Source organism: Equus asinus, chromosome 15 (genome assembly GCF_041296235.1).
Source record: "Equus asinus isolate D_3611 breed Donkey chromosome 15, EquAss-T2T_v2, whole genome shotgun sequence".
NCBI lineage: Eukaryota > Metazoa > Chordata > Mammalia > Perissodactyla > Equidae > Equus > Equus asinus.
This window is the reverse complement of record NC_091804.1, coordinates 14,830,023-14,846,767: the sequence shown is the minus strand read 5'-3', so window position 1 is coordinate 14,846,767 and position 16,745 is coordinate 14,830,023. Positions and strand designations below refer to the sequence as shown.

At 40.3% G+C, this 16,745-nt stretch overlaps 1 protein-coding gene across 12 annotated transcripts in view; it reads left to right on the top strand.

Moving 5' to 3' along the window:
- Positions 1-16,745, top strand: part of PLCB4 (phospholipase C beta 4) — a 381,489-nt gene that overhangs the window by 152,296 nt on the left and 212,448 nt on the right. For 4 of the 12 annotated variants that reach the window (XM_070485569.1, XM_070485568.1, XM_070485570.1 and 1 more), the window contains one exon: positions 10,758-10,858. The exons of the other annotated variants lie outside the window; for them this stretch is intronic. In XM_070485569.1, the coding sequence (XP_070341670.1) occupies positions 10,758-10,858 (101 nt within the window). The remainder of the gene's footprint in view (positions 1-10,757; positions 10,859-16,745) is intronic. 12 annotated transcript variants of the gene reach the window in all.

Here is a 16,745-nt window from a genome sequence, read left to right as displayed (position 1 = left end):
CTTATCTGTGAATCCTCAGTAACTGCTCTTAAAACATCTCCAGTTGGCCCTTAAAGTCCTTATCTAATAGAAGCTGAAAGATTGCTACTAGGGGGCAGGAGAAAGCTGCTTTAACCCGTAGACACTTTGACAATGGGAAGATATGAGAAAGAGACTCACGATTCTTGCCTGATCCTAACTAGAACGGAGTTAGGAGCAGCTGCAAATGTATTTATCTCCAAATGCGATCACATGCTGAGGCACTGGGGGTTAAAGCTTCAACATATGAATTTTGAGGGAGACACAACTCAGCCCATAACAGGCAGCATAGGGTAAAGGAGAGCCTAGATAAAGTAGGATGAGTGAGCCAGAAAAGTGGGTCAAAGGTCAGGATGATGAGGACTAAGGAACGGTTGTAGGAGGAGAATCTGTCCACTGCTAGTTGCAAAAAGCTATTTTCCCAGCTGATCAATGTATCAGTTAGCTTTTGCTGCATAACAGACTATGCCAAAAATATAGTGGCTTAAAACAACCACTGTTTATTTATTTTACAGTTTAGTGGGTTGCAGTTTGGGTTGGCCTTGGATGGGAAGTTCTCTTGATCTCCATTGGGCTCTCTTATGGATCTCTGGTCAACTCCTGTGTATGCTGAGGGCTGGCTCATCTAGGATAGCGTTAGCTGGGATGCCCCATTTCTCCTCGATGGTCTCTTGCCTTCTAGCAGGCCATTTTGGGCTTATTCACATGGCAGTAGCAAAGTACATAGAGAGAGAGCGGCGGGGGAGAGAGGGAGAGTGAGTGAGAACGTGAAAGCACACACCATCATTTCTGCCACATTCTATTTGCCAAGGCAAGTCACAGGCCGGCCTGGATTCAAGAGGTGGGTAAATAGACCCTTTCAAGTGAATGGCTTTGAGGTAATGGCTTTGAGATAAGGATTATTTGACTAGAAGTTCCGTGGCCTATTATATTTTATATTCATAATAGACTGCTTAAATTCATGAATCAAAACATAATAATTTGGAAAGGAATTACAAGTGCGTTTATTTATTAGTGATCATTCTTTATTCCCAAATCAGGATGAATAATTTAATCAAAACATTTATTTCAAATGTGGGTGTCTTACTTTCCTGCATGGCTTGGTCTAGACAGGTCATTAGGAGTGATCCTAGTTGGGAGAGTGCTGAGTGATAACTCAGTTTTCTTCCCTTATCCTACTTAGAAAGTGGCCTCTGGAAATAAGGTAGCCTAGTGGAAATCTCCAGCCTTTATCTCATGGGGACAGGCCTCATGAAGCTGTAACAGGAGAACAGAGTCTCTGGGATCTTATGTAGGGAGGATTTTGAGAAAATTCAACCATAACTAACCTTATATGGGAGAATGTGGTTTATATAGACCCTCTTAGAAGAGAGTTACCTCTTTCTCACCAGATTTACTAGTCCTTGGTACCCACATGGGGCTTTGTTAAGGGAACCTTTGATTTAATTAATTCAGTATTTCATGTAAAAAAATACTGGGTATAGCCGCTGCTCCTTAGCCCCATTGTGGGATGACTCCAGTACAGTGACTTACCATGGGAATGGAGAAGAACCTGTTAGCATCTTGTGGGTAGAGAAAGGATACTTGTGTGTAGTCTAAGAATTTCAGTATTAAAGTTTTATATTTGGAAAGCAAAAGTAACCCTACTTTTTAGTACAGTTACCTGGAAGAACTGTTTGGCAGATTCTTAGGAGGTTAAACATACACTTACCATATGATTCCAGTAATTTTACTCCTAGGTTATGTCCCAAGAGAATGAAAAGTTATGTCCACATGAAAACTTGTAAGGGAATGTTCATAGCAGCTTTAGTCATCATAGCAAAAACTGGAAACAACCAAATATCCACCAACAGGTGATGGATAAACAAATGATGATGTATGCATACAATGGGATAACTGCTTAGCAGTAACGAAATGAGCAAATTACTGATACAAACAACAACTTGAGTGAACCTCCAACTAGAAGAACGTTCTACTGAGTGAAAGAAGCCGTACATAAAAGGGTATATGCTGTGTTATTTCATTTATAGGATGTTCTAGAACAGGCAAATCTAATCCGTAGTGACAGAAAACAGATTTTGCTTGTAGTTGAAGGGTTGCTTGTGGCTGGTGTGTGTGTATGTAAGGGGGAGAGGTATGGGTGTGGGGATGGCAAAGGGTTCTGAAGAAACTTTTATATTGATGGAAAAAGTTGCAACATTCTGATTGTGGTGCTAGTTACATGGGTGCGTTTTATTACTTCTAGCATATACCTCAGTAAATTTGGCAGTTTGGAGAGAATTGCCCATGTTTCTCATAAAACAGAAATTACCATTAGGGCAATGTAAAATTTTTATGATCATCAAAAGAGGACATAGGTTTGAAAAGACTAAAGCTTTCTAGAAGCTACCGTTAGGCTTATTTTAGGCATATTTATCTCTAAATTGTCCATTGTTAGAAACAGTGGGCAAGAACAAGCAAGTCAACCATTAAGAGTCTCATAATATTTCAGACCTGGCTCAAGTGACTAAGCTAACGTCTATTAAAAAACCAAATTTGGGGAATTCTTTAACAGAAGTGTGGAAACTTCACTTCCATAGCATATCTGCGGTAATGACAGCTGGGTAAAGGTAATAGGTCATTTTCAATATGATGCAGTGAAAAGGAGTAAAGATCAGGTTTGTGATTCATAATTTGTATATTCACGTCAGTTAAATCTTGTTCTTTGATAAAAATCAGAGTGTTTCGAAAGCGGGTAATGTTTTATGTATACTAGACAAGTTCTAGAGGGAACAAAAGTAAGAACAGGAGAAAAGGAGTCCCTTAAAATTATTTGGAAGTGTCCAATCTAGTCATTCGGAACCTGCTGAAATTCTGTTTTGGCCTGTTCACTCTATGATTGTTGAGAAGAGAAAGCTGAGAGAAAAATATGTTTGTCATTTGTTTATTTGAATTCAATACGGGATATAAGTTAGTGAGAGCAACTTCTTTTCTTTTAGCATCAAAGTGTTTATTAATTCCCAGATGTCATTCGTGCCCCCGGAGTGCTCGAGACAGTGATTCATATTGTCAAAGGCTGGGGATGCTAAAATGGAAGCAGATTTTGTTTTGCATCTTAGCCAAATTATAGTCAGCTTGGAGGGACTAAAATGCATCTCATTTTAGTTTTGTTTTGATAATTCAGAAATGAGTTTCAGTTTTCATCTTTTTAATATTAAATGATAATGATGCTGACCCAGAAAAACTTCATGGTTCCCTCTTCATTAGTGTTTTTTAAATGGTCATTTTTTGCATTTTATGTCAGTGATTTATTCCTTTATTCAGCAGATATTTATTGAGTGTGTACCATGTACCAGCCATTGTTCTAAGCACTTGGAAGAAAGCAGTAAGCAAGATGTATCTCTGATCTCATAGAGGAATATTTTCTAGTAGAGGGAGCATAGATTATGAAGAAGTCAGCTATCAGCCCGGTAGCACAGCAGTTAAGTTCACATGTTCCACTTCAGTGGCCTGGGGTTCACTGGTTTGGATCCTGGATATGTGGACCTATACACTGCTTGTCAAGCCATGCTGTGGCAGGCATCCCACATATAAAGTAGAGGAAGATGGGCATGGATGTTAGCTCAGGGCCAGTCTTCTTCAGCAAAAAGAGGAGGATTGGTGGCTATGTTAGCTCAGGGCTAATCTTCCTCAAAAAAAAAAGAAGTCAGCAAAGGAAAGAACAAGACAATTTCATGTAGGGATAAGCATTAAGAAAATAAAGAGATCATTTGATGGAGGCTGACTGGGGTGGGATAGGTGAGTCATTTGGATTTATAGTCAAGGAAGGTCGTGCTATGAAAGTGACATTTGAGCCAAGACCCAAAGGATAAAATGGAGCCAGCTATGTGAAGAACTAGGGGCAGAAATTTCTAGACAGAGGGAACAGCAAGTACAAATGTCCTAAGGTAGAGATGGAGTTGGTGCATTCAAATAACAGCAACCAGTGGGGGAGCGAATGGTGATGGAGTCAGAGGTGGGCAGCAGCCACATGGTGGGATCCTCTTTAGACGTTGGCAAGGAGATTTTTATTTGTGACATCTCTTTTTTAGTTGTTGTCGTTTTTCTAAGGAATGGGAAGTCATTGATAGACATGATCTGACTTATATTTTAGAAAATCACTCTTGCAGTAGAGAATGACTTGAAGGTGTGGAGTTTGAGACAAGATTGGAAGCAGATAAGCCATTTAGGAGGCTGTTTGATTAACACAAGAAAAAAAGACTATGGTGTCTTAGCCCTGAGTGCCAGAAGTGGTGATGGAGAGAAGTAGGCAGATTTGGGAAGTATTTTGGAAGCCATGCCGGCAGCAGATGACTTGGATATGGATAGTGAGGGAAACTGAGGCATTGAAGATGATTCCTAGGATGCCAGACTGAACAATTGGTGAGAAATTTATTGATGTGGGAAAGACTAGAGGAAAAATATGGGAGTTTCCTTTTTTTTTGAAAAATCAAGTGTTCCACTTTAAACTTTAAAGTTTAATATGCTTAGTAAGTATTCAAGTGGAAATGTCAAGTAAGCAGTTGGATGAGTCTGGAGCAGTTGAATATGAATATATGAGTGCTAGGAAGGGAAATGTGAGTAATGGAAAGATAGATGGCATTTAAAGCTTTAGGACCGTATGAGATCACCTAGGAAGAGAGAATGCACAGAGAAGAGCCTGAGGTCACTCCAACATGTAGAGATTGGCAAAGCATAAGAGGTCACAACTGAGGACAAGTAAGTGCCCGGAGAGATCAAAAAAACTAGGAGAGTGTAGAATTGCTGTCACCCAGAGAAGAAAATGTTTTTAAGAAGGAGACAGTGGTTAATTGGATCAAAACTGTTGAGGTGGTTGATGAGAACAGAAAGATGACCATTGAATTTCACAATAGGGAGGTGACTGAGGACCTTGACAAGAGGGAAGAATTCTCATTGGAGTGGACTGAGGAGAGAGAGGGAGGTGAGGCACTGAAGTCTGTTTATGTTGACACTTTTAAGAAGTTAAGTTAGAGGCAATATTATCAGTGTAAAGGGGCACAGGGAGGGGAGACTACAAACTTCAGGAGACCATATAAAATCATCGTTTTAGAGGGTAGATAAGTCAGCATACCTAAGAAGGCTTATTGGACAATCTGTGGTGTTCATTTGAGATTTGTAGTCGTGAGTTTAAAGTGAAGACTGGTCTGTTTGGCTGTGAGTTTTTCTCCCACCCAGTTCAACTCCATGACCACAGTTGCTTAGTAGACAGAGAGTTAGGCGTAACCATGTTAGGAAATTGGCAAAGCGAGTATGATAGAGAGAGAATGAGGCAATGGTGTAAAGAGTGGTTGTAAGTCATGATGGACAATGGAATTTAGGATGGATAAGAAGGGAAGAGAGGCCTAAGGACTGTGATGTAGATAACAAAAGAGTGGTAGAGTCAATGGATGGTAAGTCTCGGTGAGATTGGGAATTGTTGGACTTGGAGTTATAATAGTAGAGAAGATAACTGATGATTGGGTGGGGAAGGGGTGCTTGCACATGGCTTTTAAAGGGAGCACAGTTACTGATGATTTCAAGATCAAATGCCCATGGGCATGGGTGATTGAAGTTGGGTGGATGAAGATATCATTTGAGGTTAAGAAGTCAAGGATCTTGACTTCACCTTTGCTTCTGTTAGACAATACGTGTTAAAATGTATTGATCCATATTTTACAGAAAAATACGTAATAGTGTCTAAGACCCCTTGACTGCAATTGCTGTAAACCAACTCTATTTCTGTAGTCTGGACTTCTTCTTTTAGTGGAAATATGACTTCCAACAGCCAACAAACTATACGTATTATAGATTTAGGCATCCAGAAAGACAGACCACTGCCCCAATTCTGTTTTCAAAAATCCCTGAGAAGACAATGAATGACCTAAAATTGATCCTGGGGCTTATGCAGGACCAGTCAGCCTTGGCTGGCAAAGTTTCCAGATGCAGAGGCAGGTTGTTGGACAGAGAATCCCATAAATGCCTCCTACAGACATGAGTTGGTTTACATCATTCAGTGGGTAAGAAAGGCTTGGGCTAGACACGCTTCATGGACAAACTCTTATTGAAGAAGAATGAATATAATTTAGACTCCACAGTCACTGTTTTTGGCATCTTTCACAAGTGAGTGGTCTGGATCTTGTTATTAACTTACCTTTCCAGTTGAGTACAGGAGGAAACTTAGCAGGCTATGATTGCTTTTATCTGTTCCAGGCCAGATATCTCAGTTGCCTAGATGCCTTGGTTTGTCTATTTGTTTGTTTATAAAATCTCTTTATTGAAGTATAACAAACATACAATTAGAGAAGTACACAGATCGTAAGTGGACAGCTCATTGGATTTTAATGAAGCGAATGCACTCGGGTAACAAGGAAAAGAAAGAGGATATTCCCAACACCCCAGGAGCCCTCTTCATGACCTCTTCCAGTGACTATCCCCTCCTTAAGGGATAAAGGATATGTTACTATCTCTTCCTTTCTCCTGACTTCTTACATCATAGATTTATTTTGTCTCTTGATGTTTTGACATTTGCACAGGAGAAACTGGTTATGGTGAGCATGTATGCTAGATAAAACTAAGAACTTTAAATGACCTGTAGGTCTGTGCTTCCTTCCAAGGCCTGAAATTCATGCTGCTAGTCCCCTCCCAGAGCAAGGAAGAAAAACCTTCCAGCGTAAAGAACGACGTTACCCTCAAAGGCTGCTGGTAATTATGTAATGATATAAATGGATAGGACACAGGGTTCCTTTTCTAGTATCCAGGCTCTCCTCTTCGTTTTGTTTTTTGTTTCTTTTTTTCAATATGAATCCTCAGGAACATTTTTTTACGAGAGTCCTGCAGGGAACAGCCTATTTAGACCAAGGCTAATTGGACAAAGCAGTGTTTAATCTTTCATTTGTGTGTCCGTAATGGAGACAGCTCTTCTGATAAAAGTAACAGATGCTGACTTAAGTGTTCTTCTGTCCTTCTGCAACACAGCAGGGCTGGGAGATGTCAGACGCCAAGGCAGGGTTTTCCTGGACTCGTTTTGAATTGATGGGAGAGGCACTTAGTCCAGACAAGCAGGAGCGTTCTACAAGAGTTTCTATGGAAACTAACAATGTCAGATGAGATCAATGGCCAATTGCTGTTTCCTCCAAAGGCGGCTTAGGTTCTGTGATTTTGGATAAAACTTGGCCTGGAAGAAACAAAAGAATATGATGCTTTTTTTTCATGAGGAAGGACAACTGAAATACGTGTTGTTTACCCAACAGCATACAGGTGGTTCTTGTTATGTATGTCATCATGATACCTATAAGACAGTTTTTTATTCTAGTAACTTCCCTAAATAATTCCTTAATGATACATTTACTGCGTCACAGAAATATAGATGGTGGAATAATGGATCACTTTCCCACAACTTTTAAGAGAGAATGAGTGAAAAGAGACCAAATAAGAGCTTTAAAACATGGTCTTTCCTGTATTATATACTTTATTTTTCCTCACTTTTCTCCACTGTGTTTTATTTATTGGAATATATCTTACATACTGGGAAATGCATAAGTCATAGTTCAAGGCTTTTTATATGGATGTACATACACCCATATAACCACTTCCCAGATCATGAGGTGTGTGTTTGTGTGTGTGTTTAAATCACCCGGAGTCTCTCCACCCACCCCGTAGACTTTATAAGCTCTGTGTGGTTAGGGATGATTTTCTCTTATTTCTATCCTGGGCCACCATATACAACTGTTCATGTTGTGCAGTAAACAACTTGCAACACCATTTGGGCAGTTTAATTTCTAAGCCCTTAGAGGTGCTTAGTAGATTTCCACTGAATTGAATTTGAATTTAGCAGAGTTCACTTAACCAGAGCAGGATTGCACATCTGTCTGCAATTTAGAGTTAATCAGGGTCTCCCCTAATTCACATCAGCTGCTATTACTCGCCATGCATTCATTTACTCATCAAATGCTTATTGAGGGCTTACTATTTATAAAGTATTCTGCCAGATATTGTCATCTACAACCATAAGTCAGACTCAGAATAGGCCTTCCTACAGCTTGTAGACTACAGTACAAGTTAAGCAATGCAAAGAAGCAATTACAAATCAGGATAGAAAGTTGTAAAGTGCATAAAGAAGGTAAAGACAAGCCAAGCATCTGTTTGTTCTGGATCCTGAAGTTAGAAGGGTTTGGACAGAGGGAGATGCTAGAGGTGGTAAAGAACAATTAGGATATAGGAAAAAGGAAGTGGTTCTTCGGGCTGCAGCAGAAGATAACCACAGAGAAGTTGTGGGAGAAAAGCAGGGTGAAGAAGTTCTGATTAAAATAAGAAGGAACCTGAATGTCATGCTAAGGAATTGGGCCTTTTTCCTGAAGGAGCCTGTTACTCAAGGTATCTCTTCAGGGACCGGCAGCATCTCCTGGGAGCTGATTAGAGATGCCCTGTCTCGAGCCCCATTGGGTTTACTGTCTCAGAACCTCTGGGATGAGGCCCCGCAGTCTGGATTTTCACAAGCTCTCAGGCACGCTCAAATTTGAGAAGCACCACGCTCGACCACAGCTCCGAAGAACACAAACCTGAAGTATTGCCAAAGTTTGCTCAACAAAGAGGAATTCCGAGAGGTGTTAATAGATGTTTTGCGCAGAAGTGAAAGGCTGAATTAAACAAAGCTAGACACTTTTCTTTACCACAGGATTCCCAGAATCCAAAGCATTCTCATGAAGACTGCGAATCTCCCCGTGGGAGTTACAGTATGCCATGTTTTCCAACTTGTTTTTCCATGGGATCCTTTCTTTCTTTTCTTGGTATTTTTATAAGAACTAGTGGAGGCGTTAGTATTGCTTGGAACACTCTTGGAGACGCCCTGCAGTGGGCAGTGATGAGCCAAAGAAAGTTTTTCGTCAGGAAAGGAATGGAATAGCACGAAGGTTAGCAGTGCTCTGAATAATCCCGTAGTTGTCCTTCAGTGCCGAGCAGGATGCTGGGAAACAGGATGACCTTTGATTTCCAAATCTGCTCTTACCGTTGGAGTCCTCTCTACAGATGACACTGTCCCTGGGCAACACTACAGTTCTGGATGGCTGCTGCCTCGACTGATTTCGATAACACAATATCTGTCTCCATGATTTTCCAGGGCTTAAAAACAAAGTGGAATTGTCAGCAGTTCCTCATTACTGGGGCTTTTAGTGCAGCTTCCATGCTATAAATGGTGGTGCTCACTGACAATCAGATTATATTTGAGGGACTTTCTGGTTTATCTCAAAAAATGCCCTCCTGTACCTCTGGATTGCCAACTGGGTCATCTATGCTAACTAGTTATTCAGTAGGGAAAGTGTAACACTTAGTTTTATTTTTAATGAGTAATGTATGCATATGTAAAAAAAAAAAGAAATAGTGAAGAAAGACATGCTAAATGAGTTAAATCTTGCACATAACCCCTTCCCACCCAGTTCTTCGGAGGCAATCACTGTGACCATTTCTGTTTTAAAACCTTCTGCTGGATATTGCTATAAGCTAAATTATATTTTCATCCTCCAGTACTCAGTTGGTCAGTTTTGGTCATTAGCTGTTATTTAATGAATGATTTAACTCATATAGAAGACAACTTTGATTTTTTTTGTTGTTATTAGGGGGAGAAAGAAGAGAAAATCTCACCCATGTTTATTTCTCTTTTGTTTTTCCTTATTTATTTTTATTTTATTTTTTATTGAATTCATAATAGTTAACAACATTTGAAATTTCAGTTGTACATTATTACTTGTCAGTCACCATATAAGTGCTCCCCTTCACCCCCTGTACTCACCTCCCAGCCCCCTTTCCCCAGTAACCACTGAACTCTTCTCTTTGTCTGTGTGTGTGTTTATCTTCTACATATGAGTAAAATCATATGGTGTCTGGTTTGTTTTGCTTAACATAATACCCTCCAGGTCTATCCAAGTTGTTGTGAATGGGATGATTTTCTTTTTTATGGCTGAGTAGTATTGCACTGTGTATATTATATGTATATATACACTACATCTTCTTTATCCAATCTACTTTGATTTTTTTTTTGATACTTACATTACTAAATATAGTCCTTTTGTTTGTGGCCTGTGTTAGTTTACGTAGTGTTCTTGAACCTCTATTGCTTATTCCTTCAACATTTGAAAGTCTCTGTTACTCTCCCCTCCATGTAAGGTGTTGGTGTTTGATCCACCGTCCTTGCCTGGAACATTCTTTCTTTCACTCCTACAGCTCTAAACAATCCTCTTGCTTTTACATTGTCAAATATTAGAGTATTTCCTTTGTTCTTTTTCACGTCTTATATCATGATCATTTTCCCATGCAATATATTCATTCGATATGAATATATTCATTACAAACTTGATTTTAATGGATGTGTAGTATTGAATGTTAAGTATGTCTCATTATTTCCTTAACCATACTATTTCCTCTTTTCTCCTTCTGCTCATTTTTCCCTTCCATTCTCTTTGCAACATCACTTCCCTGTAAATACCCTCAGCCTTTTAGCGTTTGCTTTTTATGTAACCATTTTTAAGTCTTTGGTGCTGTGTCTAAACTCGATTCTTCCTCTTATCCTCTGCTCCAGGTAGCTCCAAGCCATGCCCTTTGCGAGCCCCTCCTGCCATCTTCTGGACTGCTAACTTTCCCTGCTCTGATCTCAGATCATAGATTTATACCTGCTTTTTGGTCTCTCTTTTCTAAACTTGTTTACTCTTGACTCTTTCTCTTCTTTTCAGTTATCTGTCACCTCTTCTCTATTCCTTTGCTTTCATTTGACTCGAAGACTTGGAGGGAATCTGTGGGGGAAGGAGAGAGGAAGGGGAGAGAAACACATGAGGTCAGTCTACCAACCCTATCCACTTAGCTTCTACTTTCGTTGTCTGCTCTGATGGTGTGGGGTACACATCAGAACTTCCCTGGGTAGCAAAGAATTGACTTGTTTGAGTCACAGAAATCTTATCCAGCCCATTGTATCAGTTATGTTCCTTCCTCCATTCCCTTCTTTTCTTACGATTATGGAGTGAAAGATAATACCTGTGGAAGAAACATTTAGGTTTATTTATTTATTTTTGAAATATAAGCAAAACAGGAGGCAAATGAAAAATAAGTTGGAAAAAATTTCCGGTGGGATTAGTTTTATTGTTTTAACTGCAAAGGAACTGCCCACTTGAATGGGGAAGGCTTCTCTGATTTCTTCCCTACCAGGAACCATGTTATGGGTGGAGTGAATACTATTGCCTCTCTCCGCTCTTCCCTATTTCTGTTACCTGCTCATTCACACACCTTCTTTGCAATTCCTGATGTCAGAGAAGCAGGGATTGGCAAGTCAGTTTGTCAATCATTCTTTTATTTCTTTCATGGCAGACCATTAGCAATGAGCATGTACACGCTTGTGCAACCCCCCACCCCCCAAATAAAAACCCTGTAAGAGAAACCAGTGAGCCAAAAGCAGAGTGGGAAACACAATTGGCCAAGTGTAAAAGGAAATGAAGGAATTGTGATCATTGTTGACCAACTGAATATGGTTGTCCAATTCAGGACAGTTGTACAATGAATCAGCTGATGCATTCAAGGACTATGCCCAGAGTATAGGAAATGGGAGACTTTAAGCCAAAGGCATAACCTGGAGAGGCCGAAATGAGGATAGCTTCTTCCCTAAAGAGCAGGTCTTGGTAGGAGTCAGGCAGGGAGGAGTCTTGCCAAAGTCATTAGAGTCAGAGAGTTGAGCTGAGGCATGACCAGAATGTCAGGCACTTTATCAGTTATCCATGGCCACAATAATGCTGCATAATCATCACCCTAGAACATCAGTTTATAACAATCAACATTTATTTTTGGTCACAAATTTATGGGCCAGCTGGGCATTTTTGCTGGTGTGGGCTAGGCTCATTTGGGCTTACTCATGCATTTGTGATCAGCTTTTGGGTCGGTTGGGGGCTGGCCAATCTTAGATGACCTTAGTTGGAGTGACTCAGCTTGTTTCTTTGTGGTCTCTCATGCTCTGTCAGGTGAGCCTGGCCTTGTTCATGGCAGCTGAGCAAAGTTCCAAGAGAAAGAGCAGAAGTGCAAGGCCTCTTGCTCTCTAGACTTACAGCTGGCACATGGCACTTCTGCTTCATTTGGTTGGCCAAGACAAGTCCTAAGGTCAGCCCCAGAGTCAGAATGGGAGGAGACTTCAAAGTTACATGACAAAGGAAAAGGATACAGGGAGGCTGTTAATTGGAGGGAACAAAGCAATCTGCCACAGGCTTTTGTACCAAATACTGTGCCTGGGGGACTGGACAGTTATTTGGTCAGTCTCATAGTCTAGGAGACTCACCAGGGCTCACAGGTTGGAGAAAGGCCAGAGAATAAAACAGAACAGTTATTAGGAAGAGATCATGGTTTTTTTAAAATTAAAATTAAATTTTTTTTGTTTTATTGAGGTCATAATAGTTTATAACTGTGAAATTTCAGTTGTACATTATTATTTGTCAGTCACCGTACATATGGGCCCCTTTACTCCTTATGCCCCATCCCCCCAGCCCCCCTCCCCTCTGGTAACCACTAATCTGTTCTCTTTGTCCATGTATTTGTTTATCTCCCACATATGAATGAAATCATATGGTGATTGTCTCTCTCTGTCTGGCTTATTTCACTTAGTGTAATACCCTCAAGGTCCATCCATACGGTTGCAAGATCGCATTTTAATAAGGGGAATTTGGAGGGAGCCCTGTCTAGGCTCCTCCTTGCAGACAAGGGGCATGTTCTCTTAGGGGCAAATGAAAACAAAGGGATGGCTCATGGGTCCCTTGACTAGCTTGCCTCAGGATAATTTATTTGAGCCTTAAAGAGATCTTTTCCTTCTGGGGGAAGCTAATACAGTATGACAGTGGCTGGACCTTCTCAAGTCAGGCATTTTCTCATGCTCGGTGGGCATAGGTGAGACTTTCACGCTTTCCTCTGGGTTTATGCAGTTTAGCTGGGGATTTTACAGACTTGGAGGTGCTCCTTCCCCATGGTCTCCCTAAACTGAGGGATTAGAATACTGGTTCTCAGAGTGTGGTGCCCAGACCAACAGCATCAGCATCATCTGGCAACCTGTTAGAAACGCAGATTCTCAAGCCCCACCTCAGACCTACTGAATTGGAAACTCTGGGAGTGGGACCCAAGAGTCTATGTTTTTACATCCTTCCCGGTAACTCTGTGCACGCTCAAGTTTGAGACAGTTGATTTAGAGGATTTTGATTTTGACAGATTTAAAAGAAGTACCATAGCCAGATTTAGCAAATAAAAACACAGAGTATCCAGTCGTATTTGAATTTCAGGTCATTAAGGAGTCATCTTTTAGTATAAGCATAGTCTATGTAATATTTGGGACATACTTAAACACTATTTGTTGTTGATCTGAAAATCAAATTTAACTGGGTGTCCTGTATCTGGCAACGCTAAAAAGAGGCATAGAAAAATTGTAGAGGGTTCAAAGAGGAACGGTCAAGATCATTAGCATGGTAGACATTCTAGAAAGAAAAGTTAAAGAAATTGACTTGGTGAACCCAGAGGACACTGGTGGGATTAAGAATTTGGAGAATTTTGTTTAAAGAGAATTCTGCTGAGCTGTTTTTCATGGCTGGTCAAATTAACCTAGAAGAAATTTCTGCTAGGAAGAGGCAAGACTTCATGTCAATGAATGACTTCAGCGGGGGTTCTGAGTGCTGTCGTGATCCTCAATGGTAGTCAGGGGCATTTGAAAATTTCCTGTGATTCTGATGCAGCCGGTCCTCCAGCCTGTGTCTGTGAAGGAGCAGTTAGACAGGTATTTGCCAACATGGGGCTAGAGCAGATTATTTCTCAAGGACCTTTCTGGCTTCTCTAAAATTGTTTGAATTTGCAATTTTTTTCTCTTTATTTTTTGAAAAGTTCATAGTCTTTAGATTGATTTTTAAACTTGAGCTTATCTGGAACGTTGGTTTTTCAGAACATGGATTTGAAGGAGAGGCAGCAAAGCAGAATTGTTGAGGATGCCTTAGGACCAGACAACATGAGTTCGAATCCCAGTTATGCCATTTTCTAACTGTGTGATCTTAGGCTAGTTACTTTGTGCCTCAGCGTTCTTTTCTGTAAAATGAGAATTATTATTAATTATTCATTAACATCTCATGGGTTTTTGTGTTAATTGAACTTATTCGTGTAAAATCTAAGAACTGTACCTGGAACATAGTGAGCCCTCATAATATCATTAGGACTTGAATCTCTCTAGGTATCTTGGGTATTCAGAGGTTGTTTTAACCAAAAGCTGGTGACAAATAGTCAGTTCGTTGTCCTGTATGAGAGAGGAGTTTCCTTTGTGAGAAATGAGGTCCTGTCTCTCTCTGTAACCCCTACTCTAGAGGTGTCAGCTTAAGCTCTCCTGGGTAGTCTTCTGCAATATTACGGCATCTTTGTCATGACTCATTTCTTCTTTCTTTACCCAGATGAACTTTCCCACATCTACCAGAAACCTCCAAGAGAATTAGGTTTCATTTCCCATTGCAAATTGAATTCAATTAAAAAGCTGTAAAAGAATGCCATATAATGTCACAGAGAACACAATGACATTTCCAAAATATTTTTGAGAAACTTGAACTCTAAATCAATTTAGTTCTGCTAGTAAGGACAAAGATTTAGTCATGGAAAAATTTTAATCTGACGACTAGCTTTTATCCGAATTATGGATCCAACTGAAATTAGTTACTTTTGGAAACTTAATTTTGGAGATGAAAATCAGCTGATCTTCCTTAACTCCTAAAGAAGAAAGAACAGGTGATGCTGGCCACATCCATGGCATAATTTTCAGTCTACCGGTGATTGAGCATCAGACAATAAATCTACTGGCCCTGTGAGGAAAACAGATTTGTCAGTCTGCTCAGGATTCTACTGTATTTACCTGATGATCAATAAAATAAGGAGTGTTTAGGTAGAGTTAAATTTTGTTGTTGTTGTTTTGTTGAAAGTTTAAATTTGCTGTTTAAATGAAGTTCCCTTTTGAATTTGTAAAATAACATGCAGTCAGTCTTGCGCTGCTCAAATGCTGATAGTAAGTGGTAGTGGTTATTTTTCTTTTAATAAAGAAAATGCACTATGGTGCCTACATCAGTGGATTGAAACATTAAGCATTTATTATTATTCTTGAGTCTGTGGGTGCACTGGGTGGTTCTAAGTGAATGTGGCTTGACTGATCTCAGCTGGGCTTGCTCATATATCTGCATCGGCTGATATATTAGCTGTTGGCTGCCTGGCCAAGGATGGCCTCCCACACACCTCTGGGAGTTGGCCAGCTGTAGGCTGAGGATGGGTTGACTAGACCATGTGCCTCATTCTCAGAAGACCAGCTCAGGCCTGTTCACATGGTGGAGGCAGGGTTTTTTGCATGATAATACAGAATTTATATTGTTAGTCTAGTTAAACATTTCCTTGTTGTTTATGATGGGGGGTGGAGGCTGGAAGTCAGCAAGGTCTCTTGAGACCTAGGCTAGGAATTGGCGAGAGACCATTTCTGCTGCATCCTCTTGGCCAAAACAAGTCCCAGGCTCAGTCCAGATTTAGGGAGTGAGGCAGTTGACGCCACCTCTTGATGGGAGGAACCACAGAAACACATGACAAAGAGCGTTGTGGTTGCGGAAAAATGGCCCCAGAAATCCACGTCAAATCCCTGGACGCTGTGAATGTTACCTTATGTAGCAAAAGGTGTGACTTAAGGATTTTGAGAGGAAGAGTTTCTCCTGGGTTATTATGCAGGTGGACTCTAAATGCAATCACATGCTTCCTTGAAAGAGAGGCAGAGGGAGTTTGAGACCCACAGAAGAGGAGAAGGGGATGTGAAGACAGAGGCAGAGATTGCACTGATGGTGGCCTCAAGCCAAGGAATTCCTCAACCAATTGGCAAGAAGTGGGATCTCCCCTGGAGCCTCTGTAGGAAATGTGGCTGTGCCAACAACACCTTGATTTTGGACTTCTGAGCTCCAGAACTGTGAGAAAATAAATTTCTGTTATTTTAAATTACCCAGTTTGTGGCAATTTGTTATGGCAGACACAGGAAACTAATACACGTGTGGATACAGGGAGAGAGAAATAATTCAAAACATTTTTGCAATTATCTGCATATACATATAAATTTATATAATTTTTTCACTTAATATGACAAAGCATTTTCCCATGTTATTACAAAGCTGTTAAAAACACTTAAATCATTGCATGATACACTATGCATTTATGTATGTATAATGCAATACACAAATAATTACATGATAATACTTAATGTATGTGAAGGTTGTTTAGTTAAACATTTCCTTGTTGTTGACAATTGAATTCTTTGGGTTTTTCAGATGAAAGCATGTGTATGAGACAACATAGCTCTGTGCCCTCAGTCACCATTCAGTTTCTCTCTTGGCACTTGACTCCATCAGGCCCATGGTATCTCTTGTGGGCATTATTATAATCATCTCTTTGATGATCTCAACCTCTTTCCTGCCCGCTTTACAGACAGCTCTACCAGATTCGTTTTCTAAAGAAAAATCTCAGTTCAGGTCGCCTCTGGCCCAAAACTTTCAGTGATGTTCAGTTGCTGATGTTAGCTCTTTAATCCGGCGCTTAATAGCCTTGTAGTAAAGCGCTCTGTGTACAGTTATCTGGGTAGTGCTTTTTTCTATGAGGCTTTGGGGTCCTTGAGGACAGCATTGCTTTCTCCATCTGTGTATCTCCTGCAT